A 27,520-nucleotide genomic window follows, 5' to 3' on the forward strand; every position below is an offset into this window, starting at 1 on the left:
TTACTCATCTATTGTACCCATAACCATGTTGCAGATGATCTGAATCCAGTCCCGAATGGCCAGAGCTAATATTTCTAAGAAGAGTTTTTTAAATTACCCTGACACAAAATTCCTTAGTATAAAAGACACAAGTTAATAACTTCAATCTCTGAATTACTCATTGAGACTGGTTGTTTCTACATGCTTTGGATAATATTGAATGACACCATACCCACTCAACATGATGACAGGATGAGGAATGTTGGCTCAAAGAGAGCTGAAGAGTGAAGAATGGTTTCCCATCACACCTAGCTTACCTCTGCCATGAAGGATTTCTCTGTATAATTTACAGAGGTTTTCTGACAAAGATTTTCCTACATTGGGTTTCTTCCCAGGGTGAATGTTCTAATACTTGCTGAAGGTTGGCTTCTTGTTGAAAGACTTCCTCTCATGTGTATATTTGCAGAGATTCTGTCATGTGTCCAGGTCTTGGATACTTGTCCAGATGTGACTTCTGGCAAAATGTTTTTTATACTCATAATTTCTTTCCTGTCTATGCTCTCACATATGCTGAGGACTCAGCTCTGGTTGAAAGTCATTTCACATATGTTTTATGCACTACTTTCTTTTCTCGTATGTGAGTCAGTTCTCTGATGAACATGAGGTATTCCTTTCTGATCAAAGGATTTCCAAATTTGTAATATTTTTAAGATTACTCCATTGTGTATGTCCTATGAACTTGGATCCATGAATACTTCGTAAAGAACTTTCCACATTCGTTACATTTGTATTTTCTCGCCTGTGTCTGTTTCCTGATGCAAAGTGAGTTAGGACTTTTCTTGAAAACCTTTCCATTTATTTTTCCTACATAAAAATTTCCCTCCTCTTTCTGTGTGAGGGTGTGTGTGTGTCTGTGTGTCTGTGTTTTGTGTGTTCTGTGAGGAACCCTGAGCTATGTGTCTTGTAGTTCGAGGACTCCACATCTGCTATATCATAAGGTCTCTATCCTGTATTGGTTCAGTATTGCAATTTCAATTTTCTTACAGATCAAAGACTTTCCCATTTGGTACAATCCTAAGTTATGTCATTTGTGTGAATCAACTTATGTGTATTAACCTGTGACCTCCAGGTCTTTCAACACTGGAACACTGGTTGCATTCATAAGGTTTCTCTCCTTGTGTTCTGTGATGATATTAAGGTGTGCCTTCTAGGTGAAAGAATTTCTATACCTGCTACCTACATAACATTTCTCTCTGGTGGGTTTTTTCTGATGGAAAGAAAGGTATATGTTCTGGGTGAAAGACTTTCCACATAGGTTACAATCATAAAATTTCTCTCCTGTGTGTGCTCTCTGAGGGACAACAGCGTGTGTCGTCTCAGTGAAAGCCTGTTCACTCTCTTTCCATTCTTCAACTACAGAAGACACATGAGGACTATATGCAGCACACATCTTACCAGGTTCACTGAAAACACCCATGTTCTGACAGCCAGTGACCTTTTCTATACTCATCCCTATGGAGTTCCCATTATACTTAATCAGTTCTGACTTCTGTATGGAGCTCAAATGAAAACTTCTTATAAGTCTCACTTTTTCCTCCCCTGGGTTACTCGTCATGACTGCTACTTCAGATAGATATTCATTTTGACTTTCCTGACAGGTGCTAATCATATCCTCCATTTCTGGGACATCTAAAATGAATAATAGATAAATAGACAAAAACATAAATGAGATCCATGGATTCCTTAATGTAAAGATATTTCCTCACATTTCGTTGCAAGATTTTCAAATACGAAAGCATTGCTTTATGCAGAATATATACATTTCTCTGCAATGTAGTAATTAAGAAAGTAGTACTGACATTTTACAATGCAAAATAGCGTTTTTCTGTATTTCAGATTTTTATATTTTTCTCCAGGAAATATTGACTCATATTATTCATCTACGTACTCTTAATGCTTCCATTCAGAATATCCCTCTAAGCCCAGCACCACTGATAAGAAATTGTCCCAATCAGAGGATAGCAGCCCTAGCATACTTCTATTTTCTTCCTACCTGCATAATACTAGTTTAATAGAAAATGAGATCTTCTTTCTATATTTCTTATTGTCTTTTTCTTTTTAAGAATGACTTCTCGGGGCTGGGAAGGTGGCTCAGTGGTAGAGCGCTTGCCTTGCATGCCTGAGGCCCTGGGTTCAATTCCTCAGCACCACATAAGCAAAAAGAAAAAAGCCGGAAGTGACGCTGTGGCTCAAGAGGTAGAGCGCTAGCCTTGAGCTGAAGAGCTGAGGGACAGTGCCCAGGCCCAAAGTTCAGGCCTCATGACCGGACCCAAAAAAAAAAAAAAAAAAAAAAAAGAATGACTTCTCTACAAACAAAGAGAATTGCTAACAATTACTAAACTGTTATACCAAATTCAGTTTGTCTCCATGAGAATTCTGGATTAACAATTCCTTGAGACAAAGATCACCTAGTTCTCTGCCATACATGACTGAGGGGCACTAGGAATACTATTGCTCTGTACAGCTCAAGGCAAACAGACAAACTGGGCTCTGGACCCATCATCACCATTCAAGATGCTTTAACTTACCTGTGAAATTCTCTTCTGAGCCATCTCTTATCCATGGTTCTGCACCTAGTTCCAGCTTCACAATCAATTTAGGTTTAGGAAGACAGTGCCCTATGAATATGAAATAGTGGAGAACTATTGCTCTTGCTGTGTCATCATTAATGTAAGGCGGTAGACATCCTGTTCACAAGGTTGCTCCTAAATATGGTTTCTCAATTGTTTTATTTTTTGGGTGGTGGGTTCTGTTGTGGGGCCTGAAATCTGAACCTGGGAACTGTCTCTCACCTCCTAAGCTCAAGGCTAGCACTCTAACACATGAGCCAGAATGCCAATTCTGGCTTTTTTTTTTGCTTTTTTGGTGCTGAGGAATTGAACACAGGGCCACAAGCATGCAAGGCAAGCGCTCTACCACTGAGCCACCTTACCAACTTATGGTTTCTCAATTCTTAACAGCTCCATGGTGGACTTTCCCCCAGTTTTGGGTTTTTTTTTTTTTTTTTTTGCCAATGTGTGGCTTGAACTCAGCTATTTTGCTCAAATCTAGCATTCTACTAGTTTGTGTCTTGGCTATATTTCTAGTTTTTGAATGGTTAGAGATAAGAGTCTCACGTTCATTTTTCTACAGTTGCTGGCTTCAAATCAAAATCTTCAGATTTCAGCCTCCAGGGTATCTAGGATTCCAAGCTTGAAGCAATGTAACCTATGTCAGGTTTGGCTTACAAATATACACTTTCACACTTTCCATTACTGATTTCCAGATCATACTGAGAGTAGTAATGTATATTCTATCTAGACTGTAGATCCACCTATAATAATGACCCCAAGTCTTGGAAGTCAGTTTCCTGTTAGTGGATCATAGTTTAGAACTTTTGTCCAACTACTGATTTGCCTTCTTAAAGAATGAGAATAAACGACTGGGAAGGTGGCTCAGTCATAGAGCACTCACCTTGCATTCCTGAGGCCCTGGGTTTGATTTCTCAGCACCACATAAGCAAAAAAAAGCCAGAAGTGGCACTGTGGCTCAAGTGGTAGAGCGCTAGCCTTGAGCTGAAGAGCTGAGGGACAGTGCCCAGGCCCAGAGTTCAGGCCCTATGATGGGACCAAATAACAACAACAACAAAGAATGAGAATAAAATTAGCTCTTGAGTTACATACAATGCAGTTGAAGTTTCCTTTCAAAAGAAATGACATGTCCCATGGAGTGGAATCCTTTTTTTTTTAGAAAATTTAATGGTCCAAAACTTTACACCCATAACCCTACATTTAGGAGGTGAGATCAGAAGAGGCAGGCTTGAAACCAACCTGGGCACAGAAACCCAGAATATACCCCATAACAAAAGCCAAATGGCTCATGCAGTAGCATGAAAGGCAAACAACACCAAGATCCCAGACCTGAATTTGGCTGGCTTTTATACTAGCAGCTCTTTACCTGAGAATGGACTGGAATCTTATACCTAACTAACATAAACTGTCAAATGTCTACTAAAATGAAAACACTTGATCTTCCAAATAAAAGTGACCTTTGCTCACCCAAGGATATTAGGTTGCTATAGGTCTCCAGCATTACATCTCTATGAAGGGTCCTCTGACCAGGATCCAGATCCTGCCACTCCTTCCAGGTGAAGTACACAGCCACATCATCAAATAACATCAGTTTCTGTAATGGCACATTTCCATCAGGAAATTAGACCTTGGTCATGAGAATTCCAATCTGAAACTCATTATACTACAGGTATGCTTTTGTCTTACATAAAATGTTTGCAGCTTGCTGTGTTATCTATGTATTGGGAAAATTAAATAGCAAATTAGAAATATTTGACAATACATAAAGCTTGCCATTAAGATACACAGATTTGCAGGGCGCTGGTGGCTTATGCCTGTAATCCTAGCTATTGAGGAGGCTGAGGTCTGAGGATCAAAGTTCAAGGCCAGCCCAGGCAGGAAAGTCCATGAGACACTTATCTCCAATAAACAACCAGAAAACTGAAAGTAGCACTATGACTTAAGTGGTAGAGCACTTACCTTGATGTGAAGAGCTGAGGGACAACAACTAGGCCCAGAATTCAAGCCAAAAGACCAATAAAAAGTTACAGATTCCCTAATGCATACAAACAAATTTCTGCTGGTAGCAATAGATAAAAATTCTAAGGATAGGGGCTGGGAAGGTGGCTCAGTGGTAGAGTGCTTGCCTTGCATGCATGAGGCCCTGGGTTTGATTCCTCATCACCACATAAGCAGAAAAACCCAGCAGTGGGGCCAAGCCTCAAGTGGTAGAGTGCTAGCCTTGAGCTGAAAAGCTAAGGGACAGTGCCAAGGCCCAGAGTTCAGGCCCCCACGACAACATTAAGTCTAAGGTGGTGTCTAAAAAATTATGTTATCTGTACAACTCATTATGCTGAAAAATGAACTTTACAACTTTGGTGGGGAGGACCGGGGCGGAGGGGTGGGGGGGAGCATACGAAGGTATCTGAAGTAGAAACAAAGCAGGAGGCTACAATGCTTGATAAGGAATGTGCTCATTATGTTACCCATGTAATTGTAATCCCTCTGTACAGTATTTTCACAATAAAAACGTATTTAAAAATTTATATTATCATGTTTGATAAAATTTTACTACATATCAGGGTAACAATGAATTAAACAAATATTTTTTCTACATTTACATTTACTGCTTCACCATAAATCCTATTTAGACCTTCTATTAACAAGTACTCTCATAAGCAAGCATAACACATTCAGGATATCACAAGGGATACAAAACATATAACATTACTAGATTGATGAGAAGCAGTGTCCACATGAATGTTAAAAAACAGTAACGGTACTCCAGAAAGTAGCTAATGATTTATTGGGCCCTTATAAGATTTGATTTAGTTATCACATAAAAACATCCTAGGTTAACCATGTTTGGTTTAAATACTAAATAGTGAAATGTGGTCATAGATACCCTGATACTTTGTTCCTATGTAAAAAAGAACTGCTACCATGAACTTTTGTAAACTTTGCCTACATTCTACAATACAAAATATAGGTAGGAGGGGAATAAAATGTTCCCTGACAAGATTTTCATTTTAATAGGCCTTCACAGAAGGTGGAGGCAAATTTATACAGGCTCAAGGAACACTCAAGATGACAAAAATGATAAATACTTATACTGGCAGTGAATGAAAATATTTAAAAGTAGTGGTATGGAAAAACAAAACAGTACCACAACAAATTAAGTAAGACCAAAGATAACAGAATCAGGTGAAATCAAAAATATGTTAAAATTTGAATACAATACAATGCCCTTGATATGTGTCTGCCTGTCCTGATTCTTGAACTCAAGGTCTGGAAACTGACCTTGAAATTATTTGGTTCAATGATAATGTTCTGCCACTTAAGCCGCATTTGCACTTCCCACTACTTTGGTATTTTATAGGACATAAGACTCTCAGACTTTCTTATCACCCTGGCTTCAATCAGTGATCCTTGTAGGGTTTCTTCATGTCCATCACAGGGGACCACAAGCAGGAACGGGAGAAAGATTATTATGTTTATTAGAAGGACCATATTTCCCAGGACAGGGAGCACAAGCATTTGTCCCTCTTCAGGTTGCAACACAATCTGAGGGGCAGTAAGTGAGTTAAGTAAATGCTCAGGTGTGTCTGAGATGACAGAGGGAGTGGCCAGCTGTAGGGAGGGAACTCTAGGTCTGGGAGGAGCTCAGGTCTGGGTGGAGCTGAGCACTAAAGGTTGGGATAATACTAACTTTCTCAGATCTCAGCAGTCTGAATACCATAGATTGCAGCTATTAGCCATGATAGCCCAGTTACAATGCTCTTTTTTAAATTCAGATTATATTCTAATGAAATAATATGAAATAGAAAACTTGAAAATTTTAAGGCAGAATGTTCAGTCACTAATGTGTATGAGGACAGTCCAAATCCCAAAAGACAGAAAATGCCCCCACCTTGAAATCTGTAACACTCCTGATCTTAAGTATTGTGAATGTGAACACTTAGTCTATAATAAATTGTTTTAAGTTTTTCAAAATAAGAAAACATTCTTGTGACAGAAAAACCCAGTAGTAATGTGCAAGTATTGCTTTTAAAGGATTCATAGTGTCTTTCTGAGCAAAAACAACCTCACTGATGTATACCGAATAGATTTTCACTTTTTGTATATGTCACTGTAAAGGTGATGTATTTTATATTAACAATTACCATTCTACATAATTGTAAAAACTACATCACTACTCGATAACAGAATATCCTGTGTAATCAACCAATAAGTACAAGCAAAAGCACATCGGGATATAATTGGTTGGTTTTAATTTTGATGGATCTACATTTTGGGGTGTATTTTCTGTTAATGTTGTTTAGTAACACATAAGACTTCAATTTACTAGTGCCTTGGCTGGGGATGGTTGACTGGGATTTTGTCACTCATCTGACCAGCATTTTATGTTGCATCTTTATTAGGCCCTGTATCTCCAGCAGAATGGACATGATTCTTAATATGACTACTTAGGAAAGTGAGGGACTTCTCAATCTGTGTTTATATCATTACTGAGGTACCTTTGGCCAAAGCAGGTTCAAACTCAAATTGCAAGTCATTGTACAAGGTATGCTAATTATTTGCATAAAGGATAATGTGCCATATGACAACCATTACTGAAATATTATAAAACAAAAAAATATGTGTTGTATATATTTTATCTCTATAACTTTGTGTGAAAATACTGTTCATAACATACATGTCTTTGAATATGTAAATAAATGAGGTAGAGTACAAATAATCAATGGAATCCTAAGATACCTTTACCTTAATAGAAAAATAGTTTATATATCCCTAGATGTATTTCAGTGGTAATTACTTTTAGTGAACAGGTGGCATGTTTTCCTTTTTTGGGTTCAAGTTTTCAACAATCTTTTGTAGGAGCTTTAGTTTTATTTTCTGTTTTTTTGGGAGGTGTGGGGGTCTGGTGGTGGGGCCCGAACTCTGGGCCTGGGCCCTGTACCTTAGCTCTTCAGCTGAAGCCTAGCGCTCTACTACTTGAGCCACAGTGCCACTTGCAGCTTTTTTCTTTTTGCTTATGTGGTGCTGAGGAATCGAACCCAGGGCCTCAGGCATCCAAGGCAAGTGCTCTACCACTGAACCACCTTCCCAGCCCCGGTGCATATGTCTTTAGTGGACACTTTAATGCTCTTCTTAAGACAGGAATGATTCTACTCCCATAGGAAGGCTTTTCCAGCCCACATATCATGTTTTGAGCAGGAACATCTAGGGTAAAATCCCACAGGTTCTTTTCTGACTCCCTTATTTGCCTTCACTCCTAGCCATGGTTCCAGAATCTTTATTCATTGTCAACAGCAAGAAAGAATGAAAGGATCTCTAGTGAGATTCTTTTATTTCTCACTTTGTTTGACATTCCATTTTATGAATCTAAGGGTGTCCAAGATTGAAGAAAAGAAAAGAAAAGAAAAAAGAATCAGCTTCAGGAACATGTTTCTAAAAATGCTAACGATGTAGCTGGACACCAGTGGCTCACACCTGTAATCCTAGCTACTCAGGAGGCTGGGAGCTGAGCATCAGGGTTCAGAGCCAGCCCAGGCAGGAAAGTCTGTGAGACTGTTATCTCCAATAAACCACTAGAAAACCAGAAGTGGTGCTGTAGCTCAAGCTATAGATCGCTCGCCTTGAGCTGAAGAGCACAGGGACAGAACCAAAGCCCAGAGCTGAAGCCCCAGGACCGACAAAAAAAAAAAAGAAGAAGCTGAAGATGGCTTGGAGATTTAGCAGATTATAAAATCTGTCATTCTAAGTTAAGTGCAGATTTGCTTCAGTTTGTTTCTAGTTTTTCTAGTGTGAGAGAAAGTTGTCCCACTAGTTATGTGATTTAGTGACACCTAGGAGATGACTTCTCATAGAAGGTGAAGGATGGCTAGCAACTGCTCCGACATCACATCTTCATATGTAATATTAAACTATCCTAATGAAATTTTACTGGATTTGCTGAAATAGTGTGGTCCAACATAACTTCAAATATTCTACAGGACTGAGTGAGCTATAAGTACTTCAATTAATCTCTGTAAATACTCTTGGACTGCTTTGTGCTCTTTGTTTTACTTGAAACTTAGGCTGAGTTTGATGGTATTTATAGAAATCTCTGTTGTTCTTTATGGTGTTCTCATAGGAGTTCTCTTTCCTATTTTCCCAATTCATTCTATTTTTCATGTTTATTAGCTTTTTTTCTTTCTTTTGTATTACATTTATTTATTGTGAAAATACCATAAAGGGAGGTTACAATTACATGGGCAAGATAGTGAGTACATTTCTTATCATGCATTGTTGCCTCCTCCTTCGTTTCCCTTTACCATCCTTCTTTCTTCTTTTTTTTTTTCAGTTGTAGGTCTGGAACTCTGGGCCTAGTCCCTATACTTAAACTCTGCAGCTCAAGGCTAGTACTCTACCAGTGGTGCCACATCGCCACTTCCAGGTTTCTAGTGGTTAATTGGAGATAAGAGTCTCACAGATGGTCCTACCTGGGCTGGCTTTGAACCTCTATGCTCAGATCTCAGCCTCCTGAGTAGCTAGGATTACATGCATGAGCCACCACCATGTGAGTTCACTAGCTTTATTTCTCTCTTCTCTTGTTGTCTATTTTTCTCTGTCTCTTTTTCTCTTTCATTCTCTCTGCTTCTCTTTCCTCCACTTGTCTCTTAATTTTTCTTTTCTTCAAATGTTTTATCTGGGAAGTAGCTTCTCTTACTGATCAGTTTTCTTTTGGTGACATGGCTCTTAGAATTGACATTTTTGTTATTCATTATACAGGAAAATTGTTGCTAAACATAAAATAATTTGAGTTTCCAGATTCTATTATCTTTCTCTGGTTTAATCTCATTTGATGTGGTTCCTGCAGTTTTCCTTTTTCTTCTTGCTCTGCTTGAATATTTGCATTCACTGATATTATAACACAGAAGCTTGTTGTGAAAATAAACATACAGTGACTATGGATTTGGAATTGGAAATATCACTAATGGAAAATTCTGACATACATTTGCTAAGTAGTAAACTTTAATCTCAGGAACTTCAATACTAAATAGCATGTGTGGCAATGTATCCTCGGGAATCTAGTGGAAGAAATGGTTCAGGAATGTGTGACACACTTGAGCAATAGTCAGTGAAATCATCTGCAAAACCTACACAAATTATAATAATTTGTATTTTTGTCCATGTGTGTTTGCTATTAATGCTATTTGTAGTGTGTATTTCCAACTAAACACTGTTTGAGCATGTGTTCAAACACTTTCAGTTTGTTTATTATTTTAGTAGGTAAAATAGATATGTTTGTCACCCATATGTCTTCACAGAATCCAAAATTTGATTTTTCCATGTTTCTTTGGATGATAGGTCCAGCTATGTAGTCCAGCAAGCTCTTATTTGTTAAATAAGTTTATTTATTGTGACAATACCATACAGAGGGGTTACACTTACATGAGCAAGATAATGAGTACATTTCTTATTAAGCATTGTTGCCTTCTCCTTTGTTTTTCCCCTACCATCCCAGCCCTCCCATCTCCTCGACTACACTCCCCCACCCACCTCCAAGCAAGCTCTTCATCTTTTTATGTAGCCTAGGCTGGCAAGTAATCTTTCTTGAGTTTCCCAAGTCCAGGGAGAATACTTGTGTTTCAGACTGTGTGTGGCTACATTAGCCATTCTTATGTGTACAGTTCATTGATAAAACACTGGGCCACACTGTTGTGAAGCCATTCCATCCATCCAGCTAAAACACTTTTCATCTTCCATCTGTGAAGCTATTTGATCATTGAATAGGCAGCTCCTGTTCCTCTCTATCCCAGTCTCTGGAATCATCCTACATTTGGGCTCCACAAGTTTGTTGATCCTTGGAAGCTCAGTAAGGGAAATTATACCATGGCTGCTCCTTTATGATTGGTGTGTTTTATTTAGCTTATTTTACTTAAAGTTCATCCCTGCCATAAAATGTAGTAAAGTTTTCTCCTTTGAACACATTTATTGGTTTACATGCTTCAATGTTTTGCTTATTGTGAGTAGATTTTGAGAAGTGATTCTCCAAGCATTTGTTGTACTCCCTGCTTTATCTGCTGTTGCACACAAGCATAGAAATGCTGGACCATATTCCTATATAATTCTATGTTTAGTTCTTTTTAGGACTCTTCGTACCATCTTTGATAGATTTTTTTGTTTGTTTGTTTGTTAGGACGATCAAGGAGCTTGAACTCCGGGCCTGAGCCGTACTCCCTCAGCTCTTTAGCTCAAGGCTAGCGCTCTACCACTGGAGCCACAGCACCACTTCTGGTTTTCTGGTGGTTTTATTGGAGATAAGAGTTTCACGGATTTTCCTGCCCATGCTGGCTTTGAACCGTGATCCTCAAATCTCAGCCTTCTGAGTAGATATATTTACAGGTGTTTACCATGGGTACCTGGCTTCATCTTTGATATTTTTATATACATGACAGAAATGCACCAAGGTTCACATCCTTTTCACATCTTTCCTAGCTTTTTTGAGACTTTGGGAGTATTTTTGTTGTTTTTATTTAAAACTATGTCCATACTAGCATGTATCAAATGTTATTTTATTGGAATTTTGATTTGAATTTTTCTCATGACTACTGATATTAAACTAATTTTATATTTTAATGTACTACATGTGTATGTCGTTTTTAGAAAAATCTCTTCAATCTTTTTCCAACTTTAAAATTAGATTTTGTTGTCTGGGTTACTTGAAGGATTTTCTTTATATTTTCTAATTCATATTGGTTAGCAATCCATTTAGAGATATATGCAAATATTTCTCACATACATGCTTTTTTCCCTTTATTGGTAGTGTTTTTCAATGTACAAGGTTTTCATTTGTATTTATTTATTAGTTATTTATTTATATATTATAGGTCATGGGGCTTGAACTCTGGGCCTGAACACTGTCTCTCAGCTCTTAAATTCAAGACTAGCACTCTACCACTTTGGCCACAGCACCACTTCTGGTTTTCTGGTGACTTACTGGAAGTAAGAGTTTCACAGCTATACCTGCTCAGGCTGACTTTGAGACCCGATCTTCAGATCTCACCCTCTTTAGTACCTAATATTACAGGTGTGATCCACCAGAGACTCACATTGTTTGTTTGTTTCTTTGTTTTTTCCAAGAGGTAGTTTTGGAGTTTTATTTATGGGATTACTGTCAAATCTTGCTTTATTTTTTTCTTTTCTTTTCTTTTTTCTCAGCAGTGAGTCCTGAACTGTAGGCCTGTGTGCTGTCACTTAGCTCTTCAGCTCATGTTGAGTACATTACAGATTGAACCAAAGGAACATTTCCAACATTTTGCTTATGTGGTACTGAGGAATTAAACCCAGGGCCTTATGCATGATAAGCTCGCGCTCTACCACTGAGCAATCTTCCCAGACCAGTTACTGTCAAATCTGATGCCAGGAAACTTTCCTCCCCATCTCTCTTCTCTTCTTTCCCCTTTTCCTCTTTTCCCCTCCACTCCACTACTCTCTTGTCCTCTCTTCTTCCTTCTTTTTCCTGACCTTTTGCTTCCCTTCTCTCCCTCCTCCACTCAGCTTCTTTTCCCTTTATATCTGAGATGAATACTTGCTAGTATCACTACAGTTAGGTTTCTAACTTAGAAACACAGTAATAAACATACCTCATGGTGTTCTTGAGCTACTATTGGAGCTTGAACTGCTAGTCTCATAGTCAGTCAACTTCCTCACTCACTGTTGGCATTATCACTTGAGCTATACCTCTAACCTGTTCATTAGCTGCTTAGTTTGAGTTGTCTATCCAGGCTGGCTTGCAGACCTCAGTTTCCTCCTTAGTAGCTAGGCTAAAATGACAGTCTGAGCAAGAAGTACTTGCCTTGATTTTTCTTACTTCAACATTTAACATTAATACTTAATTGGCTACTACAATGAAATAGTTTATTGTTTCTGGTTTATGTAGAGTTATTTTGCAACCTAAACTGAAATAGTTTATCTTTCAAATTAAGTGTTGTATTGTTTTTCTAACAACTGTACCTGTTCTACCTGTGGTAGATTTTCTTCACTAAGCAGATCGTTTATGCTGGAGGTATTGTTTTATAATTAATGTAATTTAATCTTATTATGGAGGTGATGTATAGAGAGATATGTCAGGAGTGAGGTAAAAAATACCCTTCGTTTCATACAGTGTCTTCCATGCCTTCATTCTCTCCCAATCTCTCCTTCTTATCTCTACTCTTGAGTTGTATATTTTACTTTCATCACACTATTTCCCTCACATTCTATGACTCTGCCACACCCACCAGAAGATATACATGTGAATACACCATACATAATTGAAAGCAATTGTTTTTATTTCACAAGTGAAGTAAGTAAGTAGCTCTCTTTAATAAATCACAATGATAGCATACATACATTTTTACATATTCATTCTAGTTTCCTTCTGTTTATTTTACTGTTAGATTATTAGAAACATATTGTTGGATTTTTTTGTATTTATATCATAGATTTATTTGTCATACTGATTTCTAGACAATTTGTCTTTAGATCTATTGTCAGTGTGTCTGTCTTGGTAAATATAACTGCATAGTGCTTTATAAACAGCATTTAGTAAAGATAATGCTATCCCTGTCTGTGTTTCTAGTGACCATTTGTCTAGTTATACAGTCATTAAGAGGAAAATTACTTCTCCAATCATAATGATAGATTAAGGAAATTATCATTCTTTGTCCTTTTAATCATGTCTTTGTAGACTTTACTTTTCAGAATAGAACTTTTGTTATACAGATTTATAATTTGCTTGTTATTATCAATGCTCCGTATCTGTGGTAAAACAATTTGTGCTGAGGTTCCTTTCCTTTCATATTATGACTACTTGTATTTTTCAATAATGATTGTTGCTTATGGTATGTTTATATTGATTTAATTTTATTTCTTAATAATTAATGTATGTCTGTTTGGCTTATTTTTTTGAGTCTGTTTTCTTCTGTTCAAATCAGACAGTACCTGATATATTTACTATTTTTATAATATAATATTAACATGGTTTCATTTTAGTGATTACTTTGCTATTTATTATGTTTGTCTCATCTGACATGTATTTATTAGTTTGCTTTCATGTAACCTGCACACATCGTTCTATACCATGCAAATCACCTCTCATATAATCTCCAGAGAATCTTCTATACTCTGCAAATCACCTCTGATACCTATTACAATTTAAATCGTACTAAATAGTTGTTACAATGCATTGTTCATAGGATAATACCATTTTTTTCAAAGATTGCATGTTTACTATAGGTGCCATACTTTGTCAAGTCTTTGGGTTTTATGGTTTGTTGAATCTGTGCAACAAACAAATACGTAAGGCCTAAAATATTCCTTTAAAAATGCTACTGTAGGGGCTAGAAAGGTGGCTCAGTGGAGAGTGCTTGCCTTGCATGCATGAGGCCCTGGGTTAGGTTGCTCAGCACCACATAAACAGAAGAATCTGAAAGTGGTGCTGTGGGTTTAGTAGTAGAGCAGTAGCCTTGAGCTGAAGAGCTGAGGGACAGAGCCCAGGCCCAGAGATCAAGCTGCATGAATGATGAAAAGAAAAAACATACCACAAATAACATAGTGCATATAATAATATTTAAAGGTGCTGGACACAAGTGTCTCAGGGTAGTAAACCTGAGACCTGAGGATTGAGATTTCATCCAGCCCTTTCAGAAAAGTCAATGAAACTCTTATCTACAATTAATCACCTAAAAATCCAGGGGTAGAAATTGATAGATGGCTCCAGTGATAGATCTTTAAGATAAAATGGTCAGGGACAGCACTCAGACAATGAGATCAATACCTAATATTGGTATATTATACTGGGTTATATGGAAATAAATGCTACTTTTCAAAAGTGGTTGGAATTGTGCAAAAATGCATATTGTTCAATAAGTAATGAAATCAATGAAATCAATCGAGTAATCAATCAAGTAATGAATTCAATACCTGGCTTATGTAACTTTGACATACATATATGCATCTATGTGTATATATATATATATATATATATATACATATACACACATATGTATATGTACATAGATGTATATATATACATAGATGTATATATACACATATGTATATATGTATATATATACACATATGTATATGTACATATATATGTATATATAGACATACATATGTATGTATGTACAGATGTAAATGTGTATATATCACCTTTACAATAATTTTTTTTTGGGGGGGGCTGGTCGTAGGGTTTGAACTCTGGGCCTGGGCGCTGTCCCACAGGTCTTAAGATCAAGGCTACCATTCTACCACTTGAGCCACAGTGCCATTTCCCACTTTTTATTTTCTTTTTGCTTATGTGGTGCAGAGGAATCGAACCCAGGGCCTTAGGCATGCAAGGCAAGTGCTCTAACACTGAGCCACCTTACCAGCCCCCACAATAATTTTTTAAAAATGCAAAAACAACAGAAACATACAATAAGTTCTCCCATGAATGTAGGTAGCATTTGGAGCCTGGTGAGTTAGCACACACAGTAAAGGAGGTGAATATGGTTTAAAAAAAATGTGTGTGTGTGTGTGTGTGTGTGTTTGTGTGGTGTTTATCAATGAAACTTGCTGACACTGGGTTTTTTGTTTTCATTTGCTCATTTGTTGTTGTTGTTTGACATTTCTGGGGCTTGAACTCATGGTGTGGGAACTGTTCCTGAATTTCATTATGCTGAAGCCTACCACTCTACCACTTCAGCTACAACACCAGTGCTTATAGGAGTGTTTGGTACTTTTTGTTGTTTGTTAGGTATTGAAATATCAAACTTAGTGCTCCATGCATGCTAGGCAAGCACTTTATCACTAAGCCACATTGCCAGGCCCATCCACACTGTTTTAAGAAGGGAAGCAGGGCTGGGAGTGTGGCTCAGTGGTACAGTGCTTGCCTTGTATACATGAGGCACTGGGTTCCACTCCTCAGCCCCACATCAGCAGAAAATTCATTGTGACTTCTCACCAATTAAATGCCAGAAAACTATAAGTGACATTCTGGCTGGAAGAGGTAGCATGCCAGCCTGTAGTGAAAAGCCTAGGGAATATGCCAGGCTCTCCCTGAGTTTAAACCCCATAGCGAACAATTAAAAGAAAAAAGAAACAATTAGGAACAAACAAAAACCTAAACACTTGCTCATTGCCTTTGTTCTTCTATTTTTCCTTGTTCTTGTATCTGTATACTTCATATCATTCCATTTTCTACTTTCTTCCTTTCACTTTGGGGGATTGAACCTTGGGACTTGCACATGGAAAGTGGATACTACGTACCAACCTATTCTTTCTTCTTTTAACATAAAAAGTCAGCTTATAGGACAGGCAAGGTAGCAAAATGGTACAGGGCTTGCATTGCATGATTGAGGAGCTGGGTTCTATTCCTCAGTTCCACATGCACAGAAAAACCTGGCAGTGGTGCTGTGGCTCAAGTGGTAGAATGGTACACTTTAGCAAAAGCAGCTCAGGGACAGCACCTGGCCTCTGAGGTCAAGCCTAAGGACCAGCAAAACAAAACATCTGCTCATTTAGTCAATGCTTCCCCTGCAATTTAAAAGACAAACTTACAAGTAACTTTCGTTCCCTTTCAATACTACTGTCCTCCTTTCCAGTGAGTTCAGGGGCCGCACACAGAAGAGACTCTATGCCTCTGCTGTCCCTTGTAAACTAGCTGTTGTACAACAGTAAGCAGCAACACATACATTTCTGTTCGTATTATTTTGAACACCATGGGCTTTGTCAAGGTAGGTAAAAATAAGTGAAGGAAACCTTTCCTTTTCATTTATTGGTTGTGAGTGTAATGGATCTATCTTGCTGAGGACTTAAATCTGACACTCCTGTCATTTGAGTTCTCTCTGAACTACTTTTCAATTTGTTTTCTTCTTAGGACACACACACACACACACACACACACACACACACACACACACACACACACACACACACACACACACACACACACACACACACACACACACACACACACACACACACACACACACACACACACACACACAAATATCCTGAAGAATTTTAACTAGTTCATAAGACAATAGTTTTACTACCAATTCTTCTTGTCCACAGCAATTGTATCATCTACATAAGACAAGACAATTACATTAGGCCACTGGCTTAACTTGACTAACAGGTCCCTGTGTCAACAGTCAGCCCTCCTGAAACCTGGGCACACCATGTCCCATGCTGGAGGTGCCATGTGGTGCTGGTGGTGTACTGATGGGTAGCACAGGCCCTGTTCTGGCTCCTCACTCCTGTCCCAAGGGGCTTGCATATTGCATGAAGACTTTGGCACTGTGCTCCTCTCCTTGGCTGGCTCCTCACCAGTCTTTTCTTTCCTGTACCTTCCATTTTGAATTCTGGCTTACACTATGAGCCCAGTCAATTTCCAACACACCTGATGAAGTCTCCACATCAAACTTTTGGTAACAAACATTTAAGTTAGAATGCACATATAAAGATTTGGCTTGGGTTTGCTCAGACCCCATGGACAAGTGAAGAAAAGATGGTTAGCTGTGGATGCTCCAGGTAGTGATCTTCTCAAAGTACTGACAACTCTATAACAGGGACTTCATACAAGAATGTTTCTGATCAAGAAACCTGAACAAAAAAATATTTAAAAGATCTTCACAATTCATTGAGGAAACAGAAAAGAGAGGTTAGGATAACATGTTTCTCAAAGGAGCAAGAAAAATGTACACCTAATACTATGCTAATTATGGGAGGAAAAACAGTGGCATCTATCTTGGCTCTAGAAATTCTAAATTTAGGTCAACCTTTGTGTTTCTGTAAAAGAAGACAGTACACTTGTTGGAAGCCACATTATGGAAGATGGAATACTGCAGTGTTTATTACACAGCTAGCAGTCTGCATGCAGCCTGTTGTAAAAATGACTTGTAGTCCACAAATAGACAGCTTGGAAACAGGACAGAAAGGAAAAAAAAAAGAAGTAAAACAAAACCAAGAAAACAATCAGCACAAAAAGAGTGCTGAATTGGCACACTATGATGACCAGAGACAAGCCAGGAGACAGGACACAGGACATGATCACAGAGACATGTACCATAGCAGCTAGTGCCACTGCTGGTCCAGCCCAAATAGGGCCTAAGCAGGAGGGAGGTCTACAGGAAATTCCCAGTCACTGGACTAAGAGATTGAGTAACATATCAACCAAATTCTCACCCCTGCTTCCAGGGAACCAGCCACACCTATCAGTTGGGTGGCAAGTGATGAAGGAGGTATTCCTTGCCCCTGCATGAAGACAAGATGCCAGACCCCACCATCCACCATGTGTCCAATAGGGTACCAGCCAAACCTGACCTCCTTACTTAATATTATTGAAATATTAAGTCAATTTATAAAATGTTACAGCTTCCTTATAATTTTGTAAACAGTTCAAGAATTACCTTTTGTAAAAGCCATTTTTCTTGAGCCCCATCTCTGAAACAATAATTCTCACATTCACCAAAAATTAAACATTCTTCTTTTGAATAGTTTATTTCTTCCTTCTTCCTCATTCCTTCCCTTCCTCTTTCCCTCTCTCACATCACTCCTTCCTGCCTTCCTTCCTTCCTTCTTTCCTTATTTCTATCCTTCCTTCTTTCCTTCCTTCCTCTCAGGGCCTAGAAGTGATGCTGTAACTCAAGTGGCAGATGGTTTTATTTTTTTGTTAACTTCAATTTTTGTGAGAGGTTGATCAATATCTTTGTGTGCTCAATTATTTCCCCTAATATCCTATCCACTTTGGCCCTCTATGAGATAACACAGGTGCGACACATCATCCACACTGGTGTTTTGTAATAGCTTGCTCAGCAGAACAACTAAATAGGCTAAGAGTGAATCAATCACAAGTTGCTCATCACCAATGATTAATTAAAGAAAAGAGCAAGCACTGAAGACACTTTGGGGTTCTCCCCCAAGGCACAATGCAGATTCTAGTCTTTATTAATCTATCATATTTTTAAATATATATTTTATTTTAAACATACTGTACAGATTGGTTATACCATTATGAGTTAGGTCAAGAATACATTTCCTTTTGAGCATTGTTACATCTCTGAGAAGGACTTTACTACTATGTATGTACTGCAACAAGGACTAATGTCTTCCTTTAGATCTTTCATTCAAAAACTGAACTGGAATAAGTAAGTCATTTGTACTATAACGCATGGATCACACATACAGAGGAAGACTTAAGGGAGCAGTAGAAATATGGTTGTTCTCATGTTCTTGCCTCCAATCATAAAAGTATTTACTTATCTATTGTTCCCATAAGCATGTTGGAGATGATCTGAATCCAGTCCCAAAGGGCTAGAGCTCATATTTCTAAGAAGAGTCTATCAAATTACCTTGACACACCATTCCTTAGTATAAAAGATACAAGTGAATTATTTCCATTTCTTAATTCCTTGTCGAGACAGGTTGTTTCTACATGCTTTGGATAATATTGAAGGACACCATCCACACTCAACATAATGACAAATGTTGGCTCAAACAGAGCTGAAGAATGAAGAATGGTTTCCCATCACCCATAACTTACCTCTGCCATGAAGAATTTCTCTGTATAATTTACAGAGGTTTTCTGAGAAAGATTTTCCTACATTGGGTTTCTTTCCTGGGTGAATATTTTAATAATTGCTGAAGGTTGGCTTCTGGTTGAAAGACTTCCTCTCATGTTTATATTTACAGAAATTCTGTCATGTGTCCAGGTCTCTGATACCGGTACAGATTAGACTTCTGGCAAAATGTTTTCTATACTCATAATTTCTCTCCTGTGTATGATCTCACATATGCTGAGGACTCAGTTCTGATTGAAAGTCATTTCACATATGTTCTATGCACTACTTCCTTTTCTCCTATGTGAGTCAGTTCTCTCATGAACACTGAGATATTCCTTTCAGGTCAAAGACCTTCCACATTTGTAATATTTTTAAGATTTCTCTGCTGTGTGTGATATGAACTTGGATCTATGAATACTTAGTATAGGACTTTCCACATTTGATATATTTGTATTTTCTCATCTGTGTCTGTCCTCTGATGCAAACTGAGTTAGGAATTTTTCTTGAAAACCTTTCCATTTTTTCCTACATATTTTTTCTCTCCTCTTTGTGTGTGAGAGTATGTGTCTGTGTTTCTGTGTGTTTTGGGTGTTCTGTGATGCACTCTGAGCTGTGTCTTGTAGTTGGAGGACTCCACATCTGCTATATCATAAGGTCTCTATCCTGTATTGGTTCTGTATTGCAATTTCAATTTTCTTACAGATCAAAGACTTTCCCCATTTGGAACAATCCTAAGTTATTTCATTTGTGTGAATCAACTTCTGTGTGTTAAACTGTGAACTCCAGGTCTTTCCACACTGGTTGCATTCATAAGGTTTCTCTCCTTGTGTTCTGTGATGGATGTTATGGTTTGCCTTCCAGATGAAAGAATTTCCATGCCTACTACATACATAACATTTCTCTCTGGTGGGTTTTTTTCTGGTGGACAGTATGTTCTGGGTGAAAGAATTTCCACATAGGTTACATTCATAAAATTTCTCTCCTGTGTGTGCTCTCTGGTGGACAGTAAGGTGTAGCTTCTAGCTGAAAATCTTTCCACACATATGACATTCATAAGGTTTCTTTCATGTGTGTTTTCTGATGGACAGTGAAGTTTTACTTCCAGGTGAAAGCCTTTCCACACATGTTATATTAATAAGGTTTCTCTCTTGTGTGTGTTGTCTGGTGGCAAGTAAGGTATGACATCTTGGTGAAAGACTTTCCATACGTGTTACATTCATAAGGTGTCTCTCCTGTGTGTGTGTTCTCTGGTGGCGAGTAAGCTTTGATTTCTGGATGAAACACTTTCCACACAGGTTACATTCATAAGGTCTCTCTCCTGTGTGTGTTCTGTGGTGGACAGTAACGTACTCCTTGTGGGTGAAAGACTTTCCACACACATTACATTCATGAAGTTTCTCTACTGTATGTATTCTCTGGTGGCTAGTAAGATATGCCTTGCAGGTGAAAGACTTTCCACAAATGTTACATTGAAAAGGTTTCTCTTTTGGTGTGTTCTCTGGTGGACAATAAGCTTTGATTTCTGGATGCAATACTTTCCACACACATTACATTCATAAGGTTTCTTTCCTGTGTGTGTTATCTGATGGACAGTGAGGGTTGACTTCCAGGTAAAGGGCTTTCCACATAAGTTACATTCATAAATTTTCTTTCCAGTGTGTTCTCTGGTGTCTAGTAAGATATGCCTTGCAGGTGAAAGACTTTCCACAAATGTTACATTCAAAAGGTTTCTCTTTTGTGTGTGTTCTCTGGTGAACAGTAAGCTTTGATTTCTTGGTGAAAGACTTTCCACACACATTACATTCATAAGGTTTCTTTCCTGTGTGTGTTATCTGATGGACAGTGAGGGATGACTTCCAGGTAAAGGACTTTCCACACAAGTTACATTCATAAATTTTCTCTCCTGTGTGTGTTCTCTGGTGGGTAGTAACATATCCCTTTTGGGTGAAAAACTTTCCGCAAATCTTACATTCAAAAGGTTTCTCTTTTGTGTGTGTTCTCTGGTGGACAGTAAGCTTTGATTTCTGGGTGAAACACTTTCCACACAGGTTACATTCATAAGGTCTCTCTCCTGTGTGTGTTCTGTGGTGGACAGTAAGCTTTGATTTCTTGGTGAAACACTTTCCACACATGTTACATTCATAAGGTTTCTCTCTAGTAGGTGTTTTCTGGTGGACAGTAAGATATGCCATCCTGGCGAAAGACTTTCCACACACATTACATTCATAAGGTTTCTTTCCTGTGTGTGTTATCTGATGGACAGTGAGAGTTGACTTCCAGGAGAAGGACTTTCCACATAAGTTACATTCATAAATTTTCTTTCCAGTGTGTGTTCTCTGATGTCTAGTAAGATATGCCTTGCAGATGAAAGATTTTCCACAAATGTTGCATTGAAAAGGTTTCTCTTTTGTGTGTGTTCTCTGGTGGACAGTAAGATTTGATTTCTTGGTAAAAGACTTTCGACACACGTTACATTCATAAGGTTTCTCTCTTGTGTGTGTTCTCTGAGGGACAACAGCGTGTGTCTTCTCAGTGAAAGACTTTTCACATTGTTTATATTCTTCAACTACAGAAGACACATGAGGACTATGGGCAGCACACATCTTACCAGGTTCACTGAAAACACCCATTTTCTGACAGCCAGTGACCTTTTCTATCCTCATCCCTAAGGAGTTCCCATTATTCTTAATCAGTTCTGACTTCTGTATGGAGCTCAAATGAAAACTTTTTAAAAGTCTCACTTTTTCCTCCCCTGGGTTACTATTCATGACTGCTACTTCAGAGCGATATTTATTGTGAATTTCCTGACAGGTGCTAATCACATCCTCCATTACTGGGACATCTAAAATGAATAATAGAAAAATAGACAAAAACATAAATGAGACCCACAAATTCCTTACGATAATGATATTTCCTCACATTCTGTTACTACATTTTCAAATATCAAAGCATTGCTTTATGCAGAATATATACTTTTCTCTGCAATGTAGTAATTAAGAAAGTAGTACTGACATTTTACAATGCAAAACAGCGTTTTTCTGTATTTCAGATTATTATATGTTGTCCCAGGAAATATTTCCTGAAATTATTCATCTCCATACTCTTAATGCTTCCATTCTGAATCGCCCTCTATGCCCAGCACCACTGATAAGAAATTGTCCCCATCAGAGGATAGCAGCCCTAGCATACTCCTATTTTCCTCCTACCTGCATAATACTAGTTTAAAAGAAAATGAGGTCTCCTTTCTACATTTCTTATTCTCTTTTTCTCTTTATGAATGACTTCTCTACAGAAAAACGGAATTGCTAACACTACCTACACTGGCACACCAAATATAGTGTGTCTCCACATGAATTCTGGATTGACAATTCCTTGAGACAAAGGATCACCTAGTTCTCTGCCACACATGACTCAGGGGCACTAGGAATACTACTGCTCTGTACCGCTGAATATAAACAGACTCATTGGGCTCTGGATCCATCATCACCATTCAAGATGCTTTAACTCACCTGTAAAATTCTTGTCTGAGCCTTCTCTTATCCATGGTTCTGCACCTTGCTCCAGCTTCACAATCAATTCAGGTTTAGGAACACAGTGCCCTGTGAATAAGAAATAGTGGAGAACAATTGCTCTTGCTGGGTCATCATTAATGTAAGGTCGCAGACATCCTGTTCATAAGGTTGCTCCTAAATCTGGTTTCTCAATTGTTTTTGTGAGGGGCAGTCGAGTTGTGGGGCCTGAACTCTGGGCCTGGGAGCTGTCTCTCAGCTCTTAAGCACAAGGCTAGCACTCTATCACTTGAGCCACAACACCAATTCTAGCTTTATTTCCCTGCCTATGTGGTGCTGTGATATCGAACACAGAGCCTCAAGCATGCAAGGCAATCACTCTACCCCTGAGCCATCTTCCCAGCCCATGGTTTCTTTATTCTTAATAACTCCATGGTGGAGTTTCCCCCAGCTTTGAGTTTATTGTGTCCATTGTGTGGCTTGAACTCAGCTCTTTTGCTCAAAGCTAGCATTCTACCTGTTTGAGTCTTGCCTACGATTCTAGTTTTTGAATGGTTACTTGGAGATAAGAGTTTCATGGTCACTTTTCCACAGTTGCTGGCTTCAAACCAAAATCTTCAGATTTCAGCCTCCAGAGTATCTAGAATTCCAATCTTGATGCACTAAACTCTGTGTCAAGTTTGGCTTACAAATACACACGTTCACCTACTGATTTCCAGATGATACTGTCAGTAGTAATGTATATTCTATCTAGACTGTAGATCCACCTATAATAATTACCCCAAGTCTGGGAAGTCAGTTTCCTATTATTGGATCATACTTTAGAACTTTTGTACAACTATCGATTAGAAATGTTAAAGATTGAGAATAAAATTACCTCTTGAGTTACATATAATGAAGTTGAAGTTTCCCTTACAAAAAATGACACTTCCCATGGACTGGAATCTTTTTTAGTTTTTTTGTTTGTTTGTTTGTTTTAGAAAATGATATGGTTCAAAAGCTTATAACTTTAATCCTTCATTGACGAGGTGAGATCAGAAGTGGCAGGCTTGAAACCAACCTGAGCATGGAAACCCAGAATATACCCCAAAACAAAAGCCAAAATGGAGTTGTGGTTCATGCAGTAGTGCGAAAGGCAAACAACACCAAGCACCCAGAACTGAATTTGGCTGGCTTTTATACTAGCAGTTTTTTACCTGGGAGTGGACTGGAAGATTATACCTAAATAACATAAACAGTCAAATGTCTACTAAAATAAAAGCACTTGATCTTCCAAATAAAAGTAACTTTGCTCACCCAAGGACATTAGGTTGCTATAGGTCTCCAGCATTACTTCTCTATAAAGGTTCCTCTGTCCAGGATTCAGATCCTGCCACTCCATCAAGGTGAAGTACACAGCCACATCGTCAAATGACATCAGCTTCTGTAATGGCACATTTCCATCAAGAAATTAGACCTAGGTCATGAGAATTCCAATCTGGAATTTCATTATGCTGCAGTTATGCTTTTGTCTTACATAAAATGTTTGCAGCTTGCTGTGTTATCTATTCACTGGGAAAATTAAATAGCAAATTAGAAATATTGGACAATATATAAACCTGGTCATGAAAACACACAGATTGGCAGGGCACTGGTGGCTTATCCTCCTAGTTATTCAGGAGGCTGAGGTATGAGGATCTAGGTTCAAGGCCAGCCCAGGCAGGAAAGTCCATGAGACACTTATCTCCAATAAACCATCAGAAACTGAAAGTAGCACTGTGACTCAAGTGGTAGAGCACTCACTTTGACCTGAAGAGCTGAGGGATAACAACCAGGCCCAGAATTCAAGCCCCAAGACCAATAAAAAATTACAGTTTCCCTAATGTATGCAAACACATTTCTGCTGCTAGCAATAGAGACAAGGTAAAAACTCTAAGGAGACAATAATCTGGCATGACAACAATAAGTCTAAGGAGGTGTCTGAAAAATTATATTATCATTTTTTGATAAAATTTTAGTACATATAAGGGTAACAATGAATTAAACAAATATTTTTTCTGCATTTACATATACTGCTTCACCATAAATCCTATTTAGACTTTATATTAACAGGTACTCTCATCAGCAACCAGAACACATTCAGGATATGACATGCAATACAGAACATAGAACATTACTAGACCTATGAGAAGCAGTGTCCACATAAATATTAAAAAATACTCACAATACTCCAGAAAGTAGCTAATGATTTATTTTTCCCATATAAGATTTAATTGAGTTCACACATAAAAATATCCTAGGTTAACCATGTTTGGTTTAAATACTAAATATTGAAAAGTGGTCACAGATACCCTGATATTTACATCCTATGTAAAAAAAGAACTGCTACCATGAGGTTTTGTAAACTTTGCCTACATTCTACAATACAAAATATATGTGGGAGGGGAATAAAATATTCTTTACAATATTTTCATTTTAATAGGCTTCATGGAAGGTGGAGGAAAATGTATACAAGCTTAAGGAATACTCAATATGACAAAAATGATGAATATGCACTAATGCTCCAATGTGTCACATATTCCTGAGTCATTTCTCCAGTAGATCCCTAAGGATATATTTGCACTTATGTTAGTTAATAGCAAAATTCCTCAGAGATCCAAATCAATTCCTGAGAAATCATCCGTGAGATTTTGCAACAAGTGATATTTCTAATAAAGAACACCTTGTCATTGTATTTTTTTTTTTTATCAAAACCAGTTCCTATCCTATACTGGCAGTGAATTAAAATATTCAAAAGTAGTGGGAAGGAAAGACAAAACAGAATACCACATCAAATGAAGTTAGACCAAAGATAACAGAATCAGGAGAAAACTGATTTTCTTGTAGTTTATAAGCTGGGCGAAGGAAATACTTTTCTGTGGGGAACTCTGAGGTTGAGCCAAGGGGGAAAAGGTTTGAGAGGTTGGAATTCGAGCCTGACTTCAATGAGAACACTGAGAGCTGGCCACAGAAGGGTTAAAAGAGAATTCTGGAGAGGATTAAGAGACTGGAGGGCAGGCCTTTTCATTACTGTTGGAAAGATAGCATCTGAAACTGAGCTTCTGTTCACCTTCAAGGCTAGGTAAGGTGAACTTCATGTCTGCATTTTATCTGGGAGCCAGTCTTCTGTCTCAGGAGATTAGGAAACATGTTTTCCTCACAACCTGTTGTGGTTCTGATTGTACTATTAATATAGATACTTCATTTTTGCATGTTATCAATGGTAATCTTCCCTGTGTGCACTCAAGGAACTATGCTTGCTTGCTGGCACCAAGGGACCAAGTGCTGGAGAGCCTTGGAACCCTGGTTTTCCCTAAGTCTATCTGTTTATGTTTTTGTGATTTTCTAAGTTTGTTTCTGGAATCCTGTAGAACTCTCTAGGTAACAATTTTCCTATATAATGGGTAAGAAAAATGTCAAACCTAAGAGCCATGTCAGCAAAGTAAAACTGATCACTAAGAAAAACTAGCTCCCAGATAGATCATTTGAAGAAAAGAAACAACTGAGACACATATGGAGGAAAGAGGGAATGAGAAAAGGAAGAAAAAATGATAGAAAGATAGATACAAAGAGAGAGAAAGAGAAAAATAACCAACACTAGTGAGTAGAAAATCAAAAATAGACAGATAAAATAGAGGAAAGAAATTTTGTGAGGATACTTTAGAAAACAAACAGGAATTTGTAGAAAGACCATAAAGTTTAGCAACAAATATAGCCTAAGTTTCAAGTAAGACCAAGAGCATGAAGTCGACCAAGTACTATATATGGAGAGTAATTTAAGTACATACAGGTTAATCATTCCTTAAGAACACATGAAGTATGTGTATGACCACACTATTTCAGCAATTCCAGGAAAATTTCATTGAAATAGTTTAATGTTGCTCATGAGGATGTGATCTGTTTACAAGCTATCCTAAACCTTCCGTAAGAAGTAACCTGCTGGGTGTCATTACATCACATAACAGATTTGATTACATTTTATGACAACATGAAACCTAGACATTCTGAAGCCAATCTGCATTCAACTTAGAAAGAATATAACCATTTAATCTGCTAAACCTACAAGCAATCTTAATCTGATAATCTATAAGCCATATGAATATGTTCCTGGGGTTGAATCTGAGTGGTTGGACTTGTTTTAAATTCTTGAACATCTTTAGGTTCATATAATGGAATAAAACCAAATGAGAAATAAAAAAACAACTCACCAGAGATCCATTCATTCTGTCTTGCTGCTGACAATGAGCAGAAGATTCTGGAAGCATGGCTGGGATACAAGACAAATGATGTATTCAGAAATGAATCTGTGAGACTTTCAGCCCAGAATTTCCTCTTGCAACACAATACATGGGCTAGAAAATGGCAAAGACTTCTTATAAGAGAAGAGTCTTTAATGTCTCAGGCAGAGGATTAAAGTCTACAATAAATACAAATCCAGTCCATTTCCTGGTACATAGATATTATTAAACCAACTAATTTCTATGTTTATGTACATACTACATTTATAAAAGTGAATGTTCAAACAAAAAATATTGAATAACTGAAAGAAAAAACATATCACATTTCCACTGAAACTATTTATTACTGAATATACTTCGGGATGTATGAACTGCTTTTTTTAATGCAAAGGTATCCTAGGAATCCAATGGAATTTGTTTTCTACCTCATTCCTTTACATATTTAAACATCATGGAAAGCATGTATGATGTAACTCAGTAGTTTTCACCCAAAGTTACAGAGGAAACTATGTACAGAATATATTTCTTGTGCTATACTATTTCAATAATGGTTGTCAAATGGCACATTTCACTGTATCATTGCAAACATA

General features: G+C 37.8%; 1 protein-coding gene across 1 annotated transcript; it reads right to left on the bottom strand.

The window, feature by feature from the left end:
• On the bottom strand, positions 1–26,957 carry LOC138838634 (zinc finger protein ZFP2-like). Its single transcript, XM_070038036.1, is given in 8 exon segments — positions 1–74; positions 1,435–1,668; positions 4,077–4,203; positions 17,790–17,934; positions 20,701–20,826; positions 20,828–22,007; positions 23,971–24,097; positions 26,901–26,957. Coding segments are annotated over 8 exon segments (2,070 nt in total).
• Between the last annotated feature and the right edge of the window lie 563 nt (positions 26,958–27,520).

The sequence above is a fragment of the Dipodomys merriami genome, unplaced genomic scaffold (assembly GCF_024711535.1).
Source record: "Dipodomys merriami isolate MVZ:Mamm:240054 unplaced genomic scaffold, mDipMer1.0.p SCAF_286, whole genome shotgun sequence".
In the NCBI taxonomy this organism is placed as follows: domain Eukaryota; kingdom Metazoa; phylum Chordata; class Mammalia; order Rodentia; family Heteromyidae; genus Dipodomys; species Dipodomys merriami.